The 27,579-nt window shown below is 40.5% G+C and overlaps 3 protein-coding genes across 4 annotated transcripts in view; 1 reads left to right on the forward strand and 2 right to left on the reverse strand.

The window, feature by feature from the left end:
• LOC146389750 (neural cell adhesion molecule 2-like) overlaps positions 1–27,579 on the forward strand; it is a 631,716-nt gene that overhangs the window by 190,686 nt on the left and 413,451 nt on the right. The window lies entirely within an intron of this gene.
• LOC146389758 (uncharacterized) lies at positions 733–14,641 on the reverse strand. Its single transcript, XM_084913569.1, has 3 exons — positions 14,187–14,641; positions 4,571–4,676; positions 733–4,139 (listed from the first exon to the last, which is right to left on the reverse strand). Exons 2-3 carry the CDS (start codon positions 4,586–4,588, stop codon positions 3,315–3,317), a joined length of 843 nt encoding a protein of 280 aa, XP_084769695.1. The 5' UTR covers positions 4,589–4,676; positions 14,187–14,641; the 3' UTR covers positions 733–3,314.
• LOC146389759 (uncharacterized) overlaps positions 24,214–27,579 on the reverse strand; it is a 51,431-nt gene continuing 48,065 nt past the window's right edge. For both annotated transcript variants that reach the window (XM_084912759.1, XM_084912767.1), the window contains exon 3: positions 24,214–27,319. In XM_084912759.1, the coding sequence (XP_084768885.1) occupies positions 25,907–27,319 (1,413 nt within the window). In that variant the 3' untranslated portion in view covers positions 24,214–25,906. The remainder of the gene's footprint in view (positions 27,320–27,579) is intronic.

Raw genomic sequence — 27,579 nt, forward strand, 5'->3', positions numbered from 1 at the left:
GGAGAAAAGAATGGTGATTGAGATTGTGATTAAGGTTTACCAGTAAGGAAAACTAATGCAAGTGTGTGTGTGGGGGAAATCTAGGAATAAAAGTGGTCCAGACACCATTTCAAGGTTCCGGGAGAGCCCATTGGTTAAGAGAGTGTGGTGAATCTTTTTGTGCTTGGGTTTCTGGGTTTTTATAATATTGGGTTTGGTGTAACATTAAAGTGTGAACTATTTATTAATATGAAAATGTGAAATGTATTTATTTACGAGCCAGTCCCTTTACTACAGTTCGGAGCCGGGGACCTTCAGTAATCGTAATAAATCACACAACAATAGTACATTCATGTAGTTGTAAAAAGCATGATAATATATTAAGCAATCCAAAGTGTTCAGAATACGTTACTCTCATTGAGTAACGTAACGGAATACGATACAAAATACATTATGGGGCATGTATTCTGTAATCTGTAGTGGAATACATTTTAAAAGTAACCTTCCCAACACTGTACTGTGCCACGTGCATATCTTTGGAAATAATGAATTAGGTGGCAAAATCTGGGAATTAAAATCAGTTAATTAACTAAAAAGATAGAAATCAAGTTGATAACCAAATTGAAAGGTAATATGTGTCAGTGTGGCCATATTCATCAGCATGAACATCAGACAAGTTCAGGTTCTGTCACGACCGGGCAGGCAACACAAGGAAGAGGACTCAGATGTAGACACCACACAGAGGCTCGGAGGAACAGTGTAAAATAAGATTTTATTTTGGCAAAATCACTAAATATGAACTAAAGGTGAGAGGCAAATGAATCTATTCTCTGGAATTGCTCAAACCCATACACTAACACACAATGCTACAAACTCAGGGGACTAAAAAACTGAAAATTAACCCACACTATGGCAAGCAAGAGACTCAGAGTAACAAGATTCAATATTCAAGTGGGACACTATGAACAACAGCTGAACTAAGAAGTACTAAACTATCCATCCATCTATTCGCTTCCGCTTATCCTTTTCAGGGTCGTGGAGGGTGCTGGAGCCTATCCCAGCTGTCATAGGGCGAGAGGCGGGGTACAGCCTGGACAGGTCACCAGTTTGTCGCAGGGCTAACACATAGAGACAGACAACCATTCGCGCTCATATTCACACCTATGGGCAGTTTAGATTGATTAATCTACCTTTGGACTGTGGGAGGAAGCCGTAGTACCCGGAGAGAACCCACGCAAACACGGGTAGAACATGCAAACTCCACACAGAAAGACCTCGGCCTGATGGTGGAATTGAACTCAGGATCTTCTTGCTGTTCGGCTACAGTGCTAACCACCGTGCTGCCCCTAAACTATACAATAGTACTAAACTATATTAGAGCAATCTCAGTAATTCACTCAATAGTGGCAAAACATGAAATTATGAGACAAGAGTCAGACTACGTGTGTTGTAGCAGAGTAGTTGAGGTCTGGGATGCGGGTCCTCCCTGCTGCTGTGACGCCAGGGGCGCTCTGCTTGTCTCCACCCCAGGGAAAAGGGTAACATCTCCTGGGTCTAGGTGCTGTTTCCCCCTCTGGGGGCAAGGGTACCTGGACCTGGAGTATAGAGTATGTTTGGGGAATGTGACACTGTGTGTAGAGTGTCCATTTGTGTCTGTCTCCACATTGGGTGAGTGCCCAGTATTTGTTTATGTGTGCATGAGGGTGGGAATGCACGTTTGTGTTTCTACGTCTGTGTCTATATGTCAGGTCAGGTCTTAGACTCCATCTCTCTGGGATCATCTCTGGCCCTCCGAGATATGGAGGCCCATCTCCTCTCACCACACTCCCTGCCGGTGGCTGATTCCCTGCATTAATCTTCATGAGCTTGTCCTTGTAAAGTTAAGTGTGTGTTGACAAGATTGTTAGGTAATCATTTACAAATCTATAATATCTGCATGGACAGCGTTAACTGATGAGGTTGAAAAATTCAATACTTAAATTTAAAAGTTTACTCTTCGGCCACAACGCTTCTGCCATCTGCCGTTTTTTATATTTTTTAAATTAGCCACAGTAAAGTCTGCGCTATGAATTCTGGGATATTTTGTGCCACGAATGATACACCTGACTCATCCTTCTCCTCACTCTTCAGCCACCACGCTTCTACCATCTGCCGTTTTATTAATTTTTTGGAAAAAAAACTTAGCCACAGTCAAAGCTGCGCTATGAATTCTGTTCTGAATTCTGCCGCGAATGTGGGCATTTTCGGCCGCATTTGGAATTGGGACAGCCTTCATCACGTCGCTGTGGTGTAATCAGCCTTCAAGTGGGGTCTCAAAATTGTACCAAAAAACTCTGTACCTCCCTCCATCCAACCACACACTTTTTTCGGGTTTGCCATCAGCCCTGGCTGCCCCAGGGAATCCGGGACCATAACCAACCACTGCACATGCTCCACCGAGGTATCACTATGAATGACGACATCATCCAGGTAGGAAACAGCATATGCAATGTGAGGACGCAGCTATCGCTACAGGAGGTGCTGAAAAATGGCCGGGGCTTCAAACAAGCCAAACGGAAGTGTGACGAATTGGTACGAACCATACAGAGTGGAGAAGGCCGTTTTTGTCTTTGGACTCTGCAGACAAGGGAATCTGCCAATCAGCTGTGTTTCAAAGTGGTGCTCCATGAGAGTCTTGCACACGGGCAGGGGGGAGAACACATCTGCAAAGCGCTGTTGCAATGCAGGAACATCTGCTTTATTGGAATGTGTGAGATGTTAATCACAATGCATCTTAAACACACTCTCTAAAAACGTCATGCCCACAGCACGTTTTTGAGAAAAATCTAATATTTTTGTCCTTTTCTTCATTTTTCACACCAAACTGTTTAATAAGACAAACTTTACACAGAGTTCATCAAATATAAGTAACACTTTAACATTATCAGGATTTCATAATACGTTGATGTGGTTTTAGGTTCCGTTGATGATTGGAAGTTTTTCCAAAAAGATCACAGAGAAACTCTTTCCCACCACCACAGTGACGAAAGGGCTGAGAAATGGATCAGTGTGCTTCGCTCCACATCTAAACAAAGACATTGTAAGTCAGGGAATTCCTTCAACAATTTTATCCTGAACGTCGCCTGAAACAAAGAGCATCTCTGCCAACGTCCAATTACATTTTGCTGTTTACATTACAACACTCAGCTTACTGAGAGAAAATGAGTCTTCATTTTTCCAAAAGGTTCATTCAGTATAACTCCATAAGTTTACTGATCAGACTTGTTCCAAACAATCAGGTTAAAATTACAAGATAAAAAACTAAATACATCCTCACAGTAAGTGCACTTGTAGAGTTACTTTCTGGTGTGGATCTGTTGGTGTTTTTTCAGCTGATGTGGAGATTTAAAAGTCTTCTCACACAGGTCACATTTATAAGGTCTCTCCTCAGAGTGGCTAAACACGTGTCGTCGTGACTGTGCATCTGTTGCAAACAGTTTCCCACACTGATCACAGCAGTAAACATCATTTCCAGTGTGAATCCGTAGGTGAATATTTCGGTACCGTTTGTCGCTGAAACTTTTTCCACACAACTCACAGCTGTAAGGTTTAACTCCACTGTGAATGATTTGGTGTCTTTTTAAGTCTCCAGCCTGGGTAAAAGACTTTCCACACAAGTCACAGCTGTAAGGTTTAACTCCACTGTGGATGAGTTGGTGAGTTTTTAAGTGTCCAGCCAGGGTATAAGACTTTCCACACAAGTCACAGCTGTAAGGTTTAACTCCACTGTGGATGATTTGGTGTCTTTTTAAGTCTCCAGCCAGGGTAAAAGACTTTCCACACAACTCACAGCTGTAAGGTTTAACTCCACTGTGGATGAGTTGGTGAGTTTTTAAGTTTCCAGCCTGGGTAAAAGACTTTCCACAAAACTCACAGCTGTAAGGTTTAACTCCACTGTGGATGAGTTGGTGAGTTTTTAAGCTTCCAGCCTGGGTAAAAGACTTTCCACAAAACTCACAGCTGTAAGGTTTAACTCCACTGTGGATGAGTTGGTGAGTTTTTAAGTGTCCAGCCAGGGTAAAATCCTTCCCACACTCATCACAGCTGTAGGTTTTCTCTCCCTTTCTTCTGTGAGGTTTGTCGGCCTCCTGAGAGCGCTGACTTCTCGCTCCATGTTGGTCCTGCAGTGACAGAGATACAAACAGAGGCAGTGAGTGAAATGCAGTCGTGGAACAAACTGAAACTCCCTCCATTGGTGGAATCAGACATGTCAAAAAAACACATTGTAGGTGTGTTACCACCACCTTCTGGTGACAGTATCACATTACAATGATGTGCTACAATGAAAGTTGTACAAAATGACATTATTGAAGAAATATTGATCAGCAGAGAAACTCTTTTACTTCAGAAAAAAATTTGAGTTCAACTGATGATATTGTTGTTTCAATGTGTGTAGAGAAAATATGATCTTTGTATTTTCTTGTAACTTCTGTGGTTTTATATATGGATGAGCCCAGGATGGAAGAGATAAAGCTGCTGTTAACAGGTTTTTAAAAACCGACCAGCTGTGCACACAGTTTCAATAACAGTGTAACTGTGATGTTTTTCTTACCTTTTGTGTTGAAGTCATTGTTTCCTCTGTAGTGGCTGAGCTGAGTCCAAATGGCTGAAATTGTTCCTCTGCTGCACCACCAGACTCTTCTCTTCCTGTTACTAAGCTGGGACACAAAAAGTATATATATGTATTTTATCCCTGACAAAAAGAAGCAGAGCAAATAAACATGACTAAACTCCTCAGTGACAACAATACGTATGAAGCTTCAAGGTGAAACCCCAGAAGCAACTACAAAAAGAAAGTCATCAGTTGCCTACAAGAACCTGAAAGGGAAAAACCCCTGACCCCCCTGCACATCACCGCCTTTACCCAGGGGATGCTACACCCTGTATATATGGACTTCCATAGATCCACAAAGATGGAGTCCCGATCAGTCAAAATGGTAGCAGTATAAACTCAGCCACCTACAACATTTCAAGCACCTCATTACCATCCTAGCTCCCCTAGGATGGTAATGGTTGAAATGTAATGAGGTTTTTAAAAAACATTTCGAAACTCACTTTGTTAATGTGGAATTCTAAAATTATTTTACAAATGGAGAATTTATTTATTTATCAAAATTTATCAAAATTATTATTTTGATTTACTCATGAAAGTGGCCACTTTCATGAGTAAATCATATAAGTTTTTACTATTTCTTTTCCATATGGGTTGTATCTGCTTGACGCATGAGGGGGCGTCATAAATAATACCCTGATGCTATAAAAACAACTGCTTGTGTATTATTGGGCGGAGATCGATGCTGAGTGTGTGACAGTGTTCATCTCCCCACGCGTGTGTTCATTAAAATCATCGTTTGACCTAACCCTCCTGGACAAGTGTTGTGATTTTGAATCCCTCCTGTATTCCTCCTCAATATTTGAACCTATATTTGAACGTGTCCACGTCGCACAACTCCATGGATTTTGGATTATCTTCTGTAAATAACCCTGAATGCCTTTCCTTGCACCTTATTTTGGCACTCATTGCTGTCTTCTACTACCAACTTCCTTTTCGGGTGTAGAAGCTTTTATTTTGATGGGACAATTTCCTGTAAAACTATTTTTGGCGCAGTTTTCAGTGGCAGTCGCGGGAGTTTTGAAATGTGATGGCTTAACGGAGCCTATGGAGATTTCTTTTGTCATTAGCAGCCCCCTTGATAGAGGCACAAGGTATGGTTATGATATAAATGAGGACACGTTTAGATGTTTTTGTGACAGTCGCTACATTTGTTAAATGTTACGTTGAAACGAACTTCATGTTATAAGGTTTACGATTGTAAGAGTGTGGATTATTTTTGCTTACACGCTGTTTCTATGTATACATCCCCAGCTCTTACGGTGAGATTGATGGTTTACTGCCATTAAACCTTCAAAACGTCATCCTTCATTTGGGGCGGTTCGCTACAGTAAGAGCTTGCCTCCGGGAGCAGTAAGAGCTTACCTCCGGGAGCAGTAAGAGCATACCTCCGGGAGCAGCGAGAGAGAGAGCTTCCTGCGATTGGAACGGTAATGGCATGGCACGGAGCAGCAAGCTACAGCAATGGTCCGGTAACAAGCAATTGCTCTCAAAATGGAAAATATAGAAGGAGGTCAGTTAAACAAAAAGGAACAACGAAAGGAATTAACATGCGAAGCTGATGAAACAGCTAATGAAACGTTCCCAAGGCGGTCAGAACGGATCAGTGTGCCCACAGAGAAAATGCTCTTATATCAAAGGAATGAACAGAATAAAAGAGAGAAGAAACTGCTAACCATTTATGAACATTGGAAAGGCCAGGTCAGAGTATACAGAGAAGACCTGAAAAGTGATTTATCAGATTCACGGTTAGCAGAAATGGCTGATGATATTGAAAGGACAGTAAATGATATGACGAAAGCATACAGTGAATATAGAGAGCGTAATGAACCATCCCATGTCATAAGGCGCAAAATGGACTCTTGTGAATCAGTGACAAAGGACATTATGAAAATCATATCTGAGCGTTTAGCAGCTATAGATGAGTATGATGCAGATAGAGAAAGGCAGCGCCTCCATCAGCTCTTAGCTTATGAACATGCTAAGTCCATATTTGGTACTGCATCACAGTCAAGTTACCAATCTGAAGCAAGCATTGCAGCCAAAAGAATCGATGCTGTTACAGAATTAGCTGCAAAAGAAGCTCAGTATAAAATCACACAAGAGGAAATAAAACAAAAACAAAAAATAAGAGAAATGGAAGAGAAACACAGGAGGGAATTGGATGCACAAAGGTCTGAACTAGAGCGTTTACAAGCAGAAAAGGAAAGGCAAGCAGCACGTGCAAAATTAGAGATTTATGACAAAGAGTTTAAAGTTGATATGGACAGTCAGTTAATGTTACAGAGCAATGGGATGTCTGTTATCAACCAAAGCTTTGCACAACCAGCCTCAGAACTCTCTACAGGTTCATATCACCCACATGTGGAACAATACAGGGAGTGCAGAATTATTAGGCAAGTTGTATTTTTGAGGAATAATTTTATTATTGAACAACAACCATGTTCTCAATGAACCCAAAAAACTCAATAATATCAAAGCTGAATGTTCTTGGAAGTGGTTTTTAGTTTGTTTTTAGTTTTAGCTATTTTGGGGGGATATCTGTGTGTGCAGGTGACTATTACTGTGCATAATTATTAGGCAACTTAACAAAAAACAAATATATACCCAGTTCAATTATTTATTTTTACCAGTGAAACCAATATAACATCTCCACATTCACAAATATACATTTCTGACATTCAAAAACAAAACAAAAACAAATCAGCGACCAATATAGCCACCTTTCTTTGCAAGGACACTCAAAAGCCTGCCATCCATGGATTCTGTCAGTGTTTTGATCTGTTCACCATCAACATTGCGTGCAGCAGCAACCACAGCCTCCCAGACACTGTTCAGAGAGGTGTACTGTTTTCCCTCCTTGTAAATCTCACATTTGATGATGGACCACAGGTTCTCAATGGCGTTCAGATCAGGTGAACAAGGTGGCCATGTCATTAGTTTTTCTTCTTTTATACCCTTTCTTGCCAGCCACGCTGTGGAGTACTTGGACGCGTGTGATGGAGCATTGTCCTGCATGAAAATCATGTTTTTCTTGAAGGATGCAGACTTCTTCCTGTACCACTGCTTGAAGAAGGTGTCTTCCAGAAACTGGCAGTAGGACTGGGAGTTGAGCTTGACTCCATCCTCAACCCGAAAAGGCCCCACAAGCTCATCTTTGATGATACCAGCCCAAACCAGTACTCCACCTCCACCTTGCTGGCGTCTGAGTCGGACTGGAGCTCTCTGCCCTTTACCAATCCAGCCACGGGCCCATCCATCTGGCCCATCAAGACTCACTCTCATTTCATCAGTCCATAAAACCTTAGAAAAACCAGTCTTGAGATATTTCTTGGCCCAGTCTTGACGTTTCAGCTTGTGTGTCTTGTTCAGTGGTGGTCGTCTTTCAGCCTTTCTTACCTTGGCCATGTCTCTGAGTATTGCACACCTTGTGCTTTTGGGCACTCCAGTGATGTTGCAGCTCTGAAATATGGCCAAACTGGTGGCAAGTGGCATCTTGGCAGCTGCACGCTTGACTTTTCTCAGTTCATGGGCAGTTATTTTGCGCCTTGGTTTTTCCACACGCTTCTTGCGACCCTGTTGACTATTTTGAAAGAAACGCTTGATTGTTCGATGATCACGCTTCAGAAGCTTTGCAATTTTGAGACTGCTGCATCCCTCTGGAAGATATCTCACTATTTTTGACTTTTCTGAGCCTGTCAAGTCCTTCTTTTGACCCATTTTGCCAAAGGAAAGGACGTTGCCTAATAATTATGCACACCTGATATAGGGTGTTGATGTCATTAGACCACACCCCTTCTCATTACAGGGATGCACATCACCTAATATGCTTAATTGGTAGTAGGCTTTCGAGCCTATACAGCTTGGAGTAAGACAACATGCATGAAGAGGATGATGTGGACAAAATACTCATTTGCCTAATAATTCTGCACTCCCTGTATATATCAGCATTAACATGGCCCTGTTTGGTGTTTCAGAGAGCTGCAGGTCTCAGACCTGCACAGCTTCCATTTTAAACACTTTATGTACTCAGCTGCATGAAGAGCACGTTTCAGTTTCTCTTACACAATTAAATAAAACCTGTTGAAGATCAAAGGTCATTACTTGTATGTTTAACTATAAACTTGTCATCTGGAATTCTTTCAGTTTTTTGCAGATAATGTGTTATTTACCATAAAGTGATTCAGAGTTAGTCATACCAGAGTAACCAGAGAGGATAATATATTTTTAAATATATAACTTTCTACAGGACTGAATATAATATCTTTATGTAATATCCGGAGACTCTGGAGAGTATCCGAGTATTTATGACGTTACACGTTACACAAACCAAAGGTCTCCATCACAGTGTTCATGAAATGCTGGGTTTATCCATCTTCTGGGGTGGGCCTACAGAGGAGTGCTGAAGATTTCCCAGTGAGGGAGCTGCTGGTGAAGATGATGAGTTCCGCTTGATCAATGCCATGAGCTTCGGTCTTCCTGGTGTTTCTTGAATGAAGCCTCTATGGGCAGAAATCTGTGCCATCAGAAACTGAATATGAATAAGTTAAATCTGAATTTGAATTGCTCAAATTGAATCTGAATTGTAACTTGAATAAATGCTTTTAAAAACTGAATATGAATTATCCTAATTTGAAATTCAATTTATTGGTTTGAAAATGATCATCACTAAATTGAAATTTAATTTTATATTTTGAAAATGAATTAATTTGCTTTGAAACCGCATTTTATCCTTTAAAAATTTAGCTCTCGAATAATTTCAGATTCACTTCTCACCATTCAGTTTCAGTTCTACAATTCAATTTCAGTTCCAAAATTCAGTTTGGACTACTCTTGAACCGGAACCGAATGTAAGTCCCAAAAAACTGAATTTTGGAACTGAAATTGAATTGTAGAACTGAAACTGAATGGTGAGAAGTGAATCTGAAATTATTCGAGAGCTAAATTTTTAAAGGATAAAATGCGGTTTCAAAGCAAATTAATTCATTTTCAAAATATAAAATTAAATTTCAATTTGGTGATGATCATTTTCAAACCAATAAATTGAATTTCAAATTAGGATAATTCATATTCAGTTTTTAAAAGCATTTATTCAAGTTACAATTCAGATTCAATCTGAGCAATTCAAATTCAAATTTAACTTATTCATATTCAGTTTCTGATGGGACAGATTTCTGCCCATAAGCCTCTCTTAGTGGGTCAACAGAACATCTGACACAGGACAGCTGTGATGATGAAAGAAAGGAAAGACGTTTCTCCAAACCTCTGGACCCAGAAACCCAGCTTAGTCCTCATGGTCAGCCTCACTAGTTTCTCCCCAGGGTGAATGTAGCTGTTGATAGAATATAGACTCTATTATTAAATGAAAAGAACAAATTAGACTACACTACTGAAACCTTCTGCTGCTGTTTTTAAAGTTTCCATGTTACCTGACTGTAGACGGTTCTGAAGATTTAAACAGTTTTAAATCCATTACACTCACAGTCTTAAATGCTAAAACCTCGAAGGACAGCATTACATTTTTGATATTAAGAGTAACTCTGGGCCTCTGTGGAGTGTGTAGCTGATCTTATTGCTGTCTAAAATGTATAACAAAACCTAAGGAGTGCTGAATGATTACATAATACAGACTAGAGTAACAGGTGTATAACATTGCTAACTAGCTAGCAACAAGTCCCCAACACATTGCGTATGCTAGCGGCTAATCTAGCAAACGAATTGACAACAGAGTGATTTTAGATGTTGTAGAACTATAAGATGTTAAGCTGTGTGTCTTTTTCATAACAGTGACGTGGTTGTATTTACCTTAATTTAACAAGTCGTCAGTCGCGGTAAACCCATCAGCAAAAAAACTGGAGCAGCCGGGCTACGTAAAAAGTGTAGGGGGACGTGTTTGCGGTCATGTCCAGCGGGTGTGTGGGCAGGAGCGTGACGCAGTCGCTCCACCTCAAGTCACTACTGTGCAGACTCTGGCTCCAAAAATGCAAGACGGCAGCCTCCACAAGCGGAATATTCCGGCTCCATTTTTGCACAATGGGAGGAGGCGGTGTCGCATCGTCCATCTTTTATACAGTCATTGGTGACAAGCCACAGGGTCGGGTGGGGGGTGAGGAGTAATCCGAAGCAAACACAGCAGCCATCCTGCCCAGCGCTACCATTCCAGCGTGGGCTCAGACCCGCCGTGTTCCCAGGAGGGAACCAGTGGTGGAGCGTGGGGGTGGCTTACTGGGCTTAAGCCCGGGTTGTTTTTTCAGAAGCCCGGGGTCTTTTGGAGTGTAATTGTTTCATAGTTAGATGCCTGGCTGACAACTGTATAAAACAAAAACTACACACAATATTTGAAGCACATAGCGCACACCGTGGGAATTTACGACTGTGCATAAATCCTCCTAATATTGGTATGATCTGAGCTCAGACACTGAGTGACTGAGCGAGGTGGCGGAGGGAACTGTTGCCTGCGATGCGAGTGCGCTGTTGGAGAAACGCAGCCAGGCAGACAGAGGAGAACTAAAGTTCAACCAGGTACCAAAGCAAATCATTCGTACTGTACAAATAATGTAAATATGACGGTGTATCACGAAAGATTGATATCAAACTGATCGCTTGACCCATATTACGTTACTTACTCTTCAAGTGAATCAACAAATGGCGAAATGAAAAGCCAATCAACAACAATGCTGTTTCTTTAGAGAGTCTTAGCTTACATGTGTGTTTATTTCATTTTTTCAGTTGTTACCCTCCACGGCTAAATAAATCGGTTTCAGTAATGTACTGATATACAAGAATGGACATAAGGGGCTTCTTTCAAAGAAAAAACTCTGGTAGATGTTATTTTATATATTATGCTTTGTATGTTGTTTAGTATATTTCTGTGCGAAACAAGAGGAACTTCAATACACAGCAGTATATTCACAGTTTAAACCAGATATTTACATACACTTTGTGGAAAACACAAGAACATTTTTTTACTGTACAGCATCAATTTAGAGTAAACTTGTTTTGTTTTCGATAAATAAATATTGAAATATCTTTTGAATTAGTTAAATGTCAGAATAAAGAGAGACAGAGCTGTCTATTTTTTATCACTTTCATCATATTTAGGAGTACATATACACTAAGTTTATTGTTAATTAATAAGAAAACTGCAGACGATTCCATTCTGAGCTGAAGAAGCTTCTGATAGGTTAGTAGAGTCCATGTGAGTAAATTGGTGGCACACCTGTGGATGCATATAAGGCAAAACACAGAGCCTGTTTCTTTGAAATGGGAAAATCAAGAGATGTCAACCAAAACACCAGGAAAAGGATTGTGGAGCTCCATAAGTGTGGCTCAATTTTGAATACAGTTTGGTGCTATTTACAATTAAGAAATACAGATAGTTTCTCTCTTTACTCTTAAAGTTAACAAATGTGTTTTTTTATATTTATTAATCTAAAAAAAATTTAGTCTGATTTGATGTTACAATTAAAAAGTGTATCTGTTTTTATCTGAAGAGTATGTAAATATCTGGTTTCAACTGTATATTTGATGATGTTGGTGTTTGGCTTGATTGTCAGCACAAAGAGGGAGAAAGAGGAACAGAGAGGGAGATGGAGGAATAGAGAGGGAGAGAGAGGAACAGAGAGGGAGAGAGAGGGAGAGAGATGGAGAATGAGGACAGAACAGAGATGGAACAAGAGCAGGTGAGACACACATGGTAGTCAAATGGTTGTTTACCAAAAGTATCACTGTATCATAGGTACTCATGTATCTCATACCTAGTGTTTCTTTTTAGGTTTGTTATTTTTCAAATTCTATATTTATTAAGTTATGCTGTCTTGGTTAAATCCTAAGTAGTCCTGAATTTAAACTGTTGTAGTCCGGTTTTAATTCCAGATCAGTTCTGGGTCTGGTTGAATTGGGGTTTAGTCCTCGTGTCTTGATACAGCCCCAACTTTGTTCTGCCTTGCTGTGGTAGAACAAAGTTGGAGGATTGTGGCTCAAGAGTTGGGAGTTCACCTTGTAATCAGAAGGTTGCCGGTTCGAGCCCCGGCTCGGACAGTCTCGGTTGTTGTGTCCTTGGGCAAGACACTTCACCTACCGCCTACTGGTGTTGGCCAGAAGGCGGTATGGCAGCCTCGCTTCTGTCAGCCTGCCCCAGGGCAGCTGTGGCTACAACTGTAGCTTGCCTCCACCAGTGTGTGAATGGGTGGATGACTGGGTGTGTAAAGCGCTTTGGGGTCCCTAGGGGGGACTAGTAAAAAGCGCTATTCAAATACAGGCCATTTAATGTAAAAAAATAGTTTAAGGTGTCCTGCATATGTGATATATATTTTTCCCTATATGAAGTCATTCTTTTTTTAACAAAACTCAACACAGAGGCTATTAATCTTTCAGTCATTTCTACCCCCCCAATCCCACATGCATATTACCCTTTAGGGCTAAGCCCCGGGTGTATCAAATGTCTGCCTCCGCCTCTGGAGGGAACAAGCATCGAAGAACTTTGGAAAGGGAGGGGGGATGAGTGTGTGCATATCAGTGTATATGTATGTGTGTGCGTGTCGAGAGTTCAGCTGAGACAGTGTCCTTCGCCCTGCTAGGCTAAGTAAACAGTCTTCCAGCCAACCCAGGTGGCCTTGCATGGAATGGGAAGGAACAGATTAAACACAGTCGTTATCAGGGTGTTTTTGTTCGGCTCCAGCCTTGTGACTGCAGCTGGCGCCGAAAGGGTATCCGCATGAAGTGATGGTGCTTTTTACTTTAGTGCGAACAGCTCTAAACAGAGATGTACATTGCCAATATAGAAAAAAGGTCACTTTATTAAGACTTTTAAATAATGTACAGAAATTGAGAGGAAAGCAGAGAGACTCAAAAAAAGGCACCGGTAATGATTAGTGATGTTCAGCTCATTGTCAGAGTAGCTGATATTAGATGTTATTAATTGTAGAGCTCTGTTGTGGTTGTTCTGTGTAATATAAAACTGCTTAATGTTACTCTAATCAGATGTGGTGACGTAATTATATCAATTACATATGTGCACTTTTAAGGCAGTATTGATTATTTTCAGTTGCTTAGTTTTGCATAGAAAGAGTGACACTGAGTAACTAATAGTTAATCACATGTTAGAATTGTATATACAGTTGCTTCCAGATGCCTATAGCACCTGCTGCTTATTGCATTTGTGTATAATACGTAATAAACATTAAGACTAAACAGTGTCTTTATTTTATCAGACGTCTTTATTTGCGCTGGAAGAAAATAAAATACAGATACATCTGGAGATTATCCTATGAAGTCCTATTCTAACGGCTGATTGCCCTCCCCCAGTCTTATACCTGTGGCTTCCTGTCCTGGGGGTTGGCTGTTCTCCTGCCCTGCAGCCCATCCTTTTGTTCATATTCCAAGACTATTTTCTATATGCATTCTTACCCCCTAGCAACCATCATTTCATAATGTTGCAAGCAATCACAAACTCTACAGTCTGTCTAACTCCAATGTATACCAAGCAATCTATTATTCTCAACAGAGCTAAACTCAACATAAACTGAACCGACATTAAAGTTAGCTCGGTGCTTACCTTTAGATGAGCCCACAAACCGAGAGAAACTCCGTGATGAAGCTGGAAGTCTTTCCAAACAGGAAACAGATCAGGGAGCAGAGACCCACGTGGTTCCCGCTGATTACAGCTACGATCCAGGAGACAAGGGTGTGCAGATCGATGCAGACATCGATCCAAACGTTGGTAGTTTTATATGTTCCTGTAAGTTCACTACTTTACTCCCGTTTCATAAAAAAGCAGCTCTCTCTGCTCGACTCCTCTCCTGCACAGACACTTTGCTCCGCCTCCTTTTCCGGCTCTGCTGTGATTTGTTGCTGCGAGGTCACGTGACTCAGCGTCACAAGGTAACCACGTGGGGTGTTATTTCAAAAGTAGCGCCTATCTCCTTTTCCTAAACTCTTTTCCTTGGCCTCGATGAAAACGTCATCGTGGGAAGGAGATTTGATAAGGACTCAGGTTAAGAGAGGAGCGATGTGACACCGGATGTCCGCCTGTTGAAACTACATTGTGCAGAAGATGGACTACAAAACAAACATCTTACTTTATCACAATGTGTTCTAACCCTGTTGTTTTATGGAGGTCATATAAACGAGAACAGCCTGTTAAAAATATCCTTTCATTACAAAGTTTGAATTTTAAAGAAGAAGGAACCTTTAGGGTCAGATTTACTAACATCTGCAGCAGCTCAAAGACGTCTTTTGATGTTAAAAAGCTGCTGGATTTACTGAAGAGACTCAGTGTCAGTTTGTGACGGAAGTTATGACATATGTGTTTGTAAGAGTTTCACTTTCAGGAGAAGAAGATTTAAATGAGTGACACAAATGTAAATTACAAAGTCTGTGGCGCACAATTTACTACAAATTGCAAAAAATCTACCACAGAATCCTGTCTTGTTCCTGCTGTGGTTGTGATAGTGAGGACAGTTTATTGTTTTAGGGGGAGATGTTATCAAAACAAGTCTCTGATCCGCTCAAAGTTGTTATTTCAGTTCCAAAAGTTTGGCTCTGTCCTAAAACTCTCCAGTCAGATCTTATACTGATTGTTTTGAGGTGAGCCCCACTTATTTTTCCTTAATAATACAATTTATGTGAAACCAAGCAGAAATGAATTACGGTTCTTATTTTTTTTTTATAGTGCACACAGCTAACTCTTTCTGCTGAATATGTAAAAAATAAAAGTGTTACTGTGTTACATGCCTGAATGTTGCTCATGGTCTGATGGGAAATAATGTTTTCTGTTCTTTAGCACATCGAACAGTCAACTGTTCACAGAGTTTAGGTTTAAAGGATGAAACAGTTTCTACTGATGCATCTCTCCTCTCCTATCTGAAGAGTATGTAAATATCTGGTTTCAACTGTATATTTGATGATGTTGGTGTTTGGCTTGATTGTCAGCACAAAGAGGGAGAAAGAGGAACAGCGAGAGAGAGAGAGGAACAGAGAGCGAGAGAGAGGATAGTGTACTTTGGTAGAATTAAAAAAAAAAGTGTAGTGCAGGTCTATGATGATTTTTAGTGCTACTATCATCTAGTTCTGATTCTGGTTCTGTCTTGGTTAACTGTTAACTGTTGTAGTCCGGTTTTAATTCCAGATCAGTTCTGGGTCTGGTTGAATTGGGGTTTAGTCCTCGTGTCTTGATACAGCCCCAACTTTGCCCCGAGCAGCACCAATTAGTGGCTGAACGACACGACCCGAGCTGTCTGACACGAGTGCCGTTGAGCTGAGCACACGTGGAAAAAGGACAAATTACAAGTGTCATTCCAGATACTAAAGGAATGTTAGCGTTAATATCAAAAACCTGTAAAAGATGCCAAAAGAAAACACTTATCTGACATTATTCTTTCAAACTGTCACAACTCGCATGTTTTATTTAAAACTATTAACTCTGTTCTTAGTGCACCACATACTGACTGTATCGAGCCCTTCTCTGCAACCTGTGAAAGTTTTTTACACTTTTTTAATTGAGAAGGTCTCCTCCTCCAGGGCTCAAATCTCTCCTTGTGCTCAGACCATCAGTCTCTGCTTCCTGCTCTGCTGTCTTTGAGGGGTTTGAGCCGTCGACTTTGTCCTCTTTAACCCTTTAAGACCTACCATAGAACCAAGTTTGCCAGAGCTTATATTATATTTTTACATGCTGTAGTGCCATTTTTGGGAGCATTTCAAGTTGCTATACATCAATACAACCATTATAGCTGAAATTTTAATAATACCCATGCATTAAGTGCATAGTAATTACATAAATTGCAAAAAAAGTGCAATAACTACAAAAAAATTGAAATTCGTTTTGGTTTTTTTCAACATATATTTCTAGTTATAGAAATTTAAGAGGCTTATCCCTCAAAACTGTAAATACAAAAAAGTTGCACAAAATAGTTTCCCACCACAGGAAATTTATTTTGAGTGTCTTCAGTTTTATTTTTGATATTCACCAATTTTTATATACTGCAGGAAAAATGAAAATAAGTATTATAATGCAAATTTGCAAAAAAAAATAGCATATGCATCAAAATAAACTATTTTATTTAAACAATATGTATCCTAAGCATCCCAGAAACGACACAGAAAGTCATAAAGTCAAACATAACTTTTAAAAACACCAGTATAGCCTTACAAGGCCCTGATGGTAAAAAACTAAATTTCTGCGAAAATGACGTCACTTCCAGTTTCGGGCAGGTCATGGCGGATATGCGATAGTTCGCGCTGATGGACGTAGGAAGTGTTACGAAAAGCTGATCGGATCGGCAAAGCCTGTTTCTGGAATATTATGTTTTTGTTGCTGCAAGCGCTTTTAATGCAATTTTTGCAAAGCTTTATGTGGAAGGAAACCGTGACCTAGGACAAGCTGATGGCATAAGATGTAAGTACAACTTCTCCGGTTTCATATGCAAAAAAATTTATTGCGCTAGCTTACATGGTTCCAGTGCTACCGGGATTTAAAAATAGTTATGCAAAACGGAGCGTGCCTGCTCTGACCGGCTTTAAAGGGTTAAAGGAGACTGTTGATCGTTTTAAGCCTGCAGGGTCTCCAAATGATGCTGTCCCTCCTCGACTCTTATAAGAGGTGTTACCTACAGTTGGACCTTTGGTTCTCCAGCTGGTAAACCATAGTTTGATGTCAGGTGTAGTCCCTAAAGATTGTAAACATGCTGTGGTCAAACTCCTGATTAAAAACCTGTTCTTGATCCTATGAATCTTGCAAATTACAGGCCTATCTTCTAACTACCTTTTCTTTCCAAAATTCTTGAAAAGAGAGTTCACAGTCAATGAATGACCTTCCTGGAAAAGCAAAATGTTTTACAGGTTTTCCAATCTATTTTTAAACCCTTTCATAGCACTGAATCAGCCCTTTTAAAAGTTTTTAATGACATATTGCAGTAATGACACCTGGTTACGCCAATCGGAGGTCACTAAAATCAATATAGAATCGGTGTGTAACTTTGCCAAAACAATGTTGGACTCTGTAGTTTTCTCTGGTCACCTCCCCAGTCAGACCAGGAGTGACATGTTTAGCTGCATGTTCTCCTTAAATTGCTGGCTGTCTGAGTGGTGTCCCAGAAACGATGTGGGCTTCATGGATAATTGGCAAACCTTCTGGAGGAAACCTGGTCTTATTAGGAGAGACGGCATCCATCCCACTTTGGATGGAGCAGCTCTCATTTCTAGAAATATGGACAAATTTATTAAACCCCCCAAAATATGACTATCCAGAGTTGGGACCAGGAAGCAGAGTTGCAGTCTTACACGCCTCTCTGCAGCTTCTCTCCTCCTGCTACCCCCACCCCCCCCCAAAAAAAACCCATCTCCATAGAGACTGTGTCAGCTCCCAAACAGACAAAAAACAAACTAAAACCAGCAACAAACAACTTAAACATAAACAATCACAAAGAAAGAACAATACAGTATCCACATCTGAACCAAAGAGTAAAACAGTGAAATGTGGATTATTAAATGTTAGGTCTCTCTCCTCCAAGTCTCTGTTAGTACATGACTTAATAATTGATCAACAAATCGATTTACTCTGCCTTACAGAAACCTGGTTGCAGCAGGATGATTATGTTCGTTTAAATGAATCAACACCCCCGAGTCATTCTAACTACCAGAAATCTCGAAGCACAGGCCGAGGAGGCGGTGTGGCAGCAATTTTTCACACCAGCCTATTAATTAATGAAAGACCAAGACAGACTTTTAATTCATTTGAAAACCTAATGCTTAACCTTGTCCACCCCAGCTGTAAAACTCAGAAACCAGTCTTGCTTGTTATCATCTATCGTCCACCTGGGCCTTACACAGAGTTTCTGTCTGATTTCTCAGACTTTATATCTAATTTAGTGCGCAGCTCAGATAAAATAATTATTGTGGGTGATTTTAACATCCATGTAGATGCTACAAATGACAGCCTCAACATGGCATTTAATCTCTTATTAGACTCAATTGGCTTCTCTCAAAATGTAAAAGAACCCACCCACCACTTTAATCACACTCTAGATCTTGTTTTAACATATGGCATAGAAACTGAACATTTAACAGTGTTTCCTGAAAACCCTCTCCTGTCTGATCATTTCCTGATAACATTTACATTTACAATAATTGATTACACAGCAGTGGAGAGTAGATTTTATCACAGTAGATGTCTTTCTGAAAGTTTAAGAATATAATCCACCCACTGTTATCATCTTCAATGCCCTGTACCAACATAGAGCAGAGCAGCTATCTGAATACTACTCCAACAGAGGTCGATTATCTTGTTAATAATTTTACCTCCTCACTACGTATGACTCTGGATACTGTAGCTCCGGTGAAAACTAAGGTCTCTAATCAGAAGTACCTGACTCCGTGGTATAATTCTCAAACACGTAGCATAAAGCAGATGACTTGTAAGCTGGAGAGGAAATGGCGTGTCACAAATTTAGAGGATCATCATTTAGCCTGGAGAAATAGTTTGTTGCTTTATAAGAAAGCTCTCCGCAAAGCCAGAACATCTTACTATTCGTCACTGATTGAAGAAAATAAAAACAACCCCAGGTTTCTCTTCAGCACTGTAGCCAGGCTGACAAAAAGTCAGAGCTCTGTTGAGCCAACCATCCCTTTAACGTTAACTAGTAATGACTTCATGAACTTCTTCACAAATAAAATAACTCTTTTTCTCCACTTGATCTTTCTGAGTTAACTTCAATAATTACTTCCTCCAAACCATCAATGTGTCTTTTAGACCCCATTCCTACAAAACTGCTCACAGAAGTCCTGCCATTAATTAATTCTTCGATCTTAAATATGATCAACCTATCTCTAATAATCAGCTATGTACCACAGGCCTTCAAGCTGGCTGTAGTTAAACCTTTACTTAAAAAGCATCTCTAGACCCAGCAATCTTAGCTAATTATAGGTCAATCTCCAACCTTCCTTTCATATCAAAAATCCTTGAAAGAGTAGTTGTCAAATTGCTAACAGATCATCTGCAGAGGAATGGCTTATTTGAAGAGTTTCAGTCAGGTTTCAGAGCTCATCACAGCACAGAAACAGCTTTAGTGAAGGTTACAAATGATCTTCTTATGGCCTCTGACAGTGGACTCATCTCTGTGCTTGTCCTGCTAGACCTCAGTGCAGCGTTCGATACTGTTGACCATAATATCCTATTAGAGCGTTTAGAACATGCTGTAGGTATTACAGGTACTGCATTGCAGTGGTTTGTATCATATCTATCCAATAGACTCCAATTTGTACATGTAAATGGAGAGTCCTCTTCACACACTGAGGTTAATTATGGTGTTCCACAGAGTTCAGTGCTAGGACCAATTCTGTTTACATTATACATGCTTCCCTTAGGCAGTGTTACGGATTCAAATATTGGGGATGGATACAAGAGGAAAAACCACAATAACAACACTGGTCCGGCCGGGTTGAGTCAAACGATGATTTTAATGATCACACGCGTGGGAGATGGACACCGTACGCAGACAGCATCAGATCTCAAAATGGTGGAGCATTGATCAAACTCTTATAGCCTCTAGTGGCCCCCACCTAATCATAAAAGTCTAAACATTCACATTCTTTCTCTCACACAGTGCCTAAGCTACAACCTTGGCTCCCTGTTTATCTGCTCCTGCTGAGATGGGACAGAAAACTCCAGTGTGTTCTGTTCTCTTCTAATCAGACAAATAAGGCGATGACTTTCTGCAAACAGTATTTCTCATAACTCAGCAGTATAATGCATCATAAAACAATATCATTCATTCACAATAAACCAGCAGTCTAATGTAATGCAACTCAGCTTAACAAATGCAATAGTTATCACCTTCTTCTAATTCAGGAGAATAATGCAAACTAAAACTACATAATAATTCACCATCTTTAATTAAGGGTCTAACATGGCATAAAATAATATTATAATCTGACAGCAGCATCATTAGAAGACATAGCATACCAAATTTCCCCTTGTGGGACAATTAAAGGATTATTCTATTCTATTCTATACATTTTCACTGGTATGCAGATGACACCCAGCTCTGTCTATCTATGAAGCCAGATAACACATACCAATTAGTTAAACTGCAGGAATGTCTTAAAGACATAAAGACCTGGATGGCCGCTAACTTTCTGCTTCTTAATTCAGATAAAACTGAGGTTATTGTACTCGGCCCTGAAAATCTTGGAACTATGGTATCTAACCAGATTCTTACTCTGGATGGCATTACCTTGGCCTCCAGTAACACTGTGATGAACCTTGGAGTCATTTTTGACCAGGACATGTCCTTCAACGCACATATTAAACAAATATGTAAGACTGCGTTCTTCCATTTGCGCAACATCTCTAAAATTAGAAATATCCTGTCTCAGAGTGACGCTGAAAAACTAGTTCATGCATTTATTACTTCCAGGCTGGACTACTGTAATTCATTATTATCAGGATGTCCAAAAAACTTGCTGAAAAGCCTTCAGCTAATCCAAAATGCTGCAGCAAGAGTCCTGACAGGGACTAGAAAGAGAGAGAATATTTCTCCTGTTTTGGCTTCCCTTCATTGACTTCCTGTTAAATCCAGAATTGAATTCAAAATCCTGCTCCTCACATACAAGGTCTTAAATAATCAGGCCCCATCTTATCTTAATGACCTTGTAGTACCATATCACCCTATTAGAGCACTTCGCTCTCGCTCTGCAGAACTACTTGTTGTTCCTAGAGTATTTAAAAGTAGAATGGAAGGCAGAGCCTTCAGTTTTCAGGCCCCTCTTCTGTGGAACCAGCTTCCAGTTTGGATTTGGGAGACAGACACTATCTCTACTTTTAAGATTAGGCTTAAACACTCCCTAGCAGATCGTTACATGGAGAAACCTTTGGAATACAAGCATGCTGATCCACAAAGGTATGCACACAGGTGTACACACGGGTGTTCACAGACGCGGACTACACCTTTCTTGGCTGCTGCCTCAAAGCACATTGTGCGCTGTCTATCTTGCGTGCTGCACAATATCGTTTATTATGTAGTATCTACTGTTATCTACTGCTAGCTAGTTTATTGTGATGGTGCTGGGTTTTTTTTATTATGTTGCTCTTTGTTGTTTGCTTTCTCTTCTGCTTTTTTTTCTCCATACAGGTGATCCAGGTGTTTTGTTTGTTTGTTTGTTTGTTTTTTTTCTTTCTTCCCCCCCTTCTCACCGTCTCTTCTCCCCTTTGGCTTTCTTTCTCTCCCTCTCTTTCTTTCATTCTTTCTCCCTGTCCTATCCCCCAGTCATGTCTGTCCCGTTTGTAGCAACCGAAAATAAAATAAATTCATAATTATAATAAAGGTCAATCAAATGGACCAATATGGCAAGGCCATGATGATCCACTTGGTAAAATAAATCCGCTTGGCATCTTTCTTGGCCTTAAGACAACAATTCTGATGGCTAAAGATCCAAACGGGACACAAAAAAAAAAAAAAAAAAAAAAAGATTAGGCTTAAAACTTTCCTTTTTGCTAAAGCATATAGTTAGGGCTGGACCAGGTGACCCTGAATCCTCCCTTAGTTATGCTTCAATAGACGTAGGCTGCCGGGGATTCCCATGATGCATTGAGTTTTTCCTTTCCAGTCACCTTTCTCACTCACTATGTGTTAATAGACCTCTCTGCATTGAATCATATCTGTTATTAACCTGTCTCTCTTCCACAGTATGTCTTTTATCCTGTCTTCCTTCTCTCACCCCAACCGGTCGCAGCAGATGGCCGTCCCTCCCTGAGCCTGGTTTCTTCCTGTCGAAAAGGAGTTTTTCCTTCCCACTGTCGCCAAAGTGCTTGCTCATAGGGGGTCATATGATTGTTGGGTTTTTCTCTGTATCTATGAAGCGCCCACCTCTCTCAGGTCAGCTGATCAGCTGTTCCTGAATGTACCCAGGACTGAGCATAAACTTAGAGGAGATCGTGCTTTTTCTGTAGCAGCTCCATTTATTCATTCAGTCATTTATTCTATGTATTTTGCCAGAAACGCAAGGAGCTCACAAAACTATTACAATGACCACCAAACAGCTAAAACAATAAATGAGAGCAGGTGAACAGATTCCACACAAAGACGTGAACACAAAGCGCGGACCCGATGCATCAGTGACATGTCGTCTTTCTCACCCGACGACATGAACACGGACACGCCGTCGGGGCAGAAAGTCAACATCTCACTGATTCTGAGCTGCAGCTTTTGTTCCTCTCCGGCCAAAAGAAAGCTTCATTTTTGCTGCTTAATACATTTTTTTTTAAATTATGCCAAATTGAAAAACGCTTAGCTTGCTGTTGTGCTGTGTTTTATCCTCAGTTACTATGAAACAGTTACTGAGTCAAAATTGAATTTAATCAAATCAATTATAGAAATCAGCGATGATACCCAGCCCTAGTGAGTAGCCTTAGCCCAACAGAAGTGGATGTAGCTGTGGGTAATGAGAAAAGATGAAAAGGTTGATAACACATTATATGCAGTAAATACACTGCCCAAGTGTCCCCTCTCCCCACTGCCTGTCAATAAAGAACTTTGTGTTGACAAGATTGTTACGTAATCATTTACAAATCTATAATATCTGCATGAACAGCGTTAACTGATGAGGTTGAAAAATTCAATACTCAAAAGTTTACTCTTCGGCCACCACGCTTCTGCCATCTGCCTTTTTTTTTTATTAGCCACAGTAAAGGCTGCGCTATGAATTCTGGGATATGTTGCGCCACGAATGATACACCTGACTCATCCTTCAAGTCCGGGGAAATGAAGTGCGCATTTCCGGCCGCATTTGGAATTGGGACAGCCTTCATCACGTCGCTGTGGTGTAATCAGCCTCCAAATGGGGTCTCAAAATTGTATCAAAGAACTATGTACCTCCCTCCATCCAACCACACACTTCTTCGGGTTTGCCATCAGCCCTGCCTGCCTCAGGGAATCCGGGACTGTGACCAACCACTGCACACGCTCCACCGAGGTATCACTATGAATGATGACATCATCCAGGTAGGAAACAGCATATGCAATGTGAGGACGCAGCTATCGCTACAGGAGGTGCTGAAAAATGGCCGGGGCTTCAAACAAGCCAAACGGAAGTGTGACGAATTGGTACGAACCATACAGAGTGGAGAAGGCCGTTTTTGTCTTTGGACTCTGCAGACAAGGGAATCTGCCAATCAGCTGTGTTTCAAAGTGGTGCTCCATGACAGTCGTGCACACGGGCAGGGGGGAGAACACATCTGCAAAATGCTGTTGCAATGCAGGAACATCTGCTTTATTGGAATGTGTGAGATGTTAATCACAATGCATCTTAAACATACTCTCTAAAAACGTCATGCCCACAGCACGTTTTTGAGAAAAATCAAATATTTTGGTCCTTGAAGATCATTTCAGAGTTTTTAATGAGCTGCAGGAACCCTGTTCTGTGTGAGTGGAGAACAGCCAAGTCGCCTCCTGTGATAAACCTACACATGTACCACTGAAAACAGTTAAATTAGTTTGAATCTGAAATCAGGGCTCAAACTACTTGTTCTGAGACCATTTCTTCATTTTCACACCACACTGTTTAATAAGACAAACGTTACACAGAGTTCATCAAATGTAACTAACACTTTAATATTATCAGGATTTCATAATACAAACTTCAAATCAACAGGGAAACAGATGCAGAACATGTGGATCAAAATGAATTCATTAAAAAACAACATGTGGACTTCAAGGATACAGCAAATACACTGAAGTGAAAGGAGGAGCCAAAATTTGAAGGAATTTGAATTAAGTAAAAGTAGTCACCTGTGATCTTTAAATTGGTCCTGATGTGTGCTGCTGTTTTTAACTTTCAACATTTCTTTGCTGCCACTGTGAATACGAATGTGGTCTTTGCCTAATTAAATAAAGGTTACACTGACTCACTGCTTCATCTTCAGGTACAAACTGGCATTACATGGAAGTACAGCCCAAAACCAGTTTAGCTTGAGTTTCTTTTTTCTGGACATAAAGTCACAGCAGGTGTTGTTTCAAAGCTGGTGGACATTTAGTTCATTTTGGAAGTTTTAAGAGCAACTGCTGTGAAAATATTTGTAGTTTTGGGAGAAAATGATTTAAGAGAAGATTTTACCACAGCAAAAGATTAAATATGAATGAAGGATTGAAATTTAACTTAGGTAACACATAAAATGAATACAACTACTAAACACTACTGTGTCCTAAGGGAACAAAGAATAACATGTAACAGGGATAACATTTTAGAGAATTAAATCCCTCAAAGGAAAAAACATAAACTTGATATGCATATCTATACATGCAGCTTCCTAAATATAACATTCAGGATTATTCACTGCAGGTCCAGAAATCAGAGCTACCTCATCAGATCCAAGTGTGACATCAGCTGACACTCTTTACAGGAGATTCCATCTGAACTCTGTGGAGCCTGATCTCAAGGTTTATAAGTCTGACCCTGAAACCAGAAGAGGATCTTTCTCTCTCTTCAGATTCATTGTGAGCCAGTGATTTCAGTCCTGCATGATCAGGCTGATGTTTATTTACAGTGTGGGATCGTTTGTGTTCAGAGTATGAACTGACATTCCTGAAGCTCTTGTCACACTGGTCACAGCTGAAGTTCACTTCCATGTGTGTACGTTCATGTTTGTTACGATGACCTGATTGTGAGAAGCTTTTGTCACAGTGTCTGCACTTGTATGGTGTCTCTCCTGTGTGGATTTGCTTATGTTTTTTCATTGAGCTCACGTGCAGTGGTGAAGGATGACCCACACTGGTCACAGATGTGCTTTTTGACCCCACTGTGGAAGAGTTCATGTATTTTTAATGTACTTGGTGTGTGGAAGCCTCTCCCACATTCTTTGCAGTAGTTCATTTTGTCTCCAGTGTGGCTACGTTGATGTGGTTTTAGGTCCCGTTGATGATTGGAAGTTTTTCTACAAAGGTCACAGAGAAACTCTTTCCCACCACCACAGTGACGACAGGGTTGAGAAATGGATCCATGTGCGTCGCTCCACTTCTAAACAAAGACATTGTAAGTCAGGGGATTCCCTCAACGTTTTTATCCTGAACGTTGCCTGAAATAAAGAGCATCTCTGCCAACGTCCAATTACATTTTACTGTTTACATTACAACACTCAGCTTACTGAGCGAAAATGAGTCTTCATTTTTCCAAACAGTTCATTCAGTATAACTCCATAAGTTTACTGATCATATTTGATCAAACAATCAGGTTAAAATTACAAGATAAAAAACTAAATACATCCTCACAGTAACTGCACTTGTAGAGTTACTTTCTGGTGTGGATCTGTTGGTGTTTTTTCAGCTGATGTGGAAATTTAAAAGACTTTCCACACAAGTCACAGTTGTAAGCTTTAACTCCACTGTGGATGATTTGGTGGTTTTTTAAGCTTCCAGCCTGGGTAAAAGACTTTCCACACAACTCACAGCTGTAAGGTTTAAATCCACTGTGGGTGAGTTGGTGTGTTTTTAAGCTTCCAGCCTGGGTAAAAGACTTTCCACACAGGTCACAGTTGTACGCTTTAACTCCACTGTGGATGAGTTGGTGAGTTTTTAAGCTTCCAGCCTGGGTAAAAGACTTTCCACACAGGTCACAGTTGTACGCTTTAACTCCACTGTGGAAGACTTGGTGTGTTTTTAAGTCTCCAGCCTGGGTAAAAGACTTTCCACACAATTTACATCTGTACGCTTTAACTCCACTGTGGATGACTTGGTGTTTTTTTAGGCTTTGTGCCAGGGTAAAAGACTTTCCACACAACTCACAGCTGTAAGGTTTAACTCCACTGTGGAAGAGTTGGTGAGTTTTTAGGCTTTGAGCCAGGGTAAAAGACTTTCCACACAAGTCACAGCTGTAAGGTTTAACTCCACTGTGGATGACTTGGTGTGTTTTTAGGCTTTGAGCCAGGGTAAAAGACTTTCCACACAAGTCACAGCTGTAAGGTTTAACTCCACTGTGGATGATTTGGTGGATTTTTAAGCTTCCAGCCTGGGTAAAAGACTTTCCACAGAAGTCACAGGTGTAAGGTTTAACTCCACTGTGGATGACTTGGTGTGTTTTTAGGCTTTTAGCCAGGGTATAAGACTTTCCACACAACTCACAGCTGTAAGGTTTAACTCCACTGTGGAGGAGTTGGTGTGTTTTTAGGCTTTGCGCCAGGGTAAAAGACTTTTCACAAAACTCACAGCTGTAAGGTTTAAATCCACTGTGGATGAGTTGGTGTGTTTTTAAGTTTCCAGCCTGGGTAAAAGACTTTCCACACAAGTCACAACTGTAAGGTTTAACTCCACTGTGGATGACTTTGTGTGTTTTTAAGTCTCCAGCCCGGGTAAAAGATTTTCCACACAAGTCACAACTGTACGCTTTAACTCCACTGTGGAATAGTTGGTGTGTTTTTAAGTTTTCAGCCTGGGTAAAAGACTTTCCACACAAGTCACAGCTGTAAGGTTTAACTCCACTGTGGATGAGTTGGTGTTTTTTTAAATTTTCAGCCAGGGTAAAATCCTTCCCACACAAGTCACAGCTGTACGCTTTAACTCCACTGTGGATGAGTTGGTGTTTTTTTAAATTTCCAGACTGGGTAAATTCCTTCCCACACTCATCACAGCTGTAGGTTTTCTCTCCCTTTCTTCTGTGAGGTTTGTTGGCCTCCTGAGAGCGCTGACTTCTTGCTCCATGTTGGTCCTGCAGTGACAGAGATACAAACACAAGCAGTGAGTGAAATGCAGTCGTGGAACAAACTGAAACTCCCTCCATTGGTGGAATCAAACATGTCAACAAACACATTGTAGGTGTGTTACCACCACCTTCTGGTGATAGTATCACATTACAATGATGTGCTACAATGAGAGTTGTAATGGAAATGGCATTATTGAAGAAATATCGATCAGCAGAGAAACTCTTTTACTTCAGAAAAAATTGTGAGTTCAACTGATGATATTGTT

Source organism: Perissodus microlepis, chromosome 3 (genome assembly GCF_051167445.1).
Source record: "Perissodus microlepis isolate ML-2025 ecotype Zambia chromosome 3, ASM5116744v1, whole genome shotgun sequence".
Lineage (NCBI taxonomy): Eukaryota > Metazoa > Chordata > Actinopteri > Cichliformes > Cichlidae > Perissodus > Perissodus microlepis.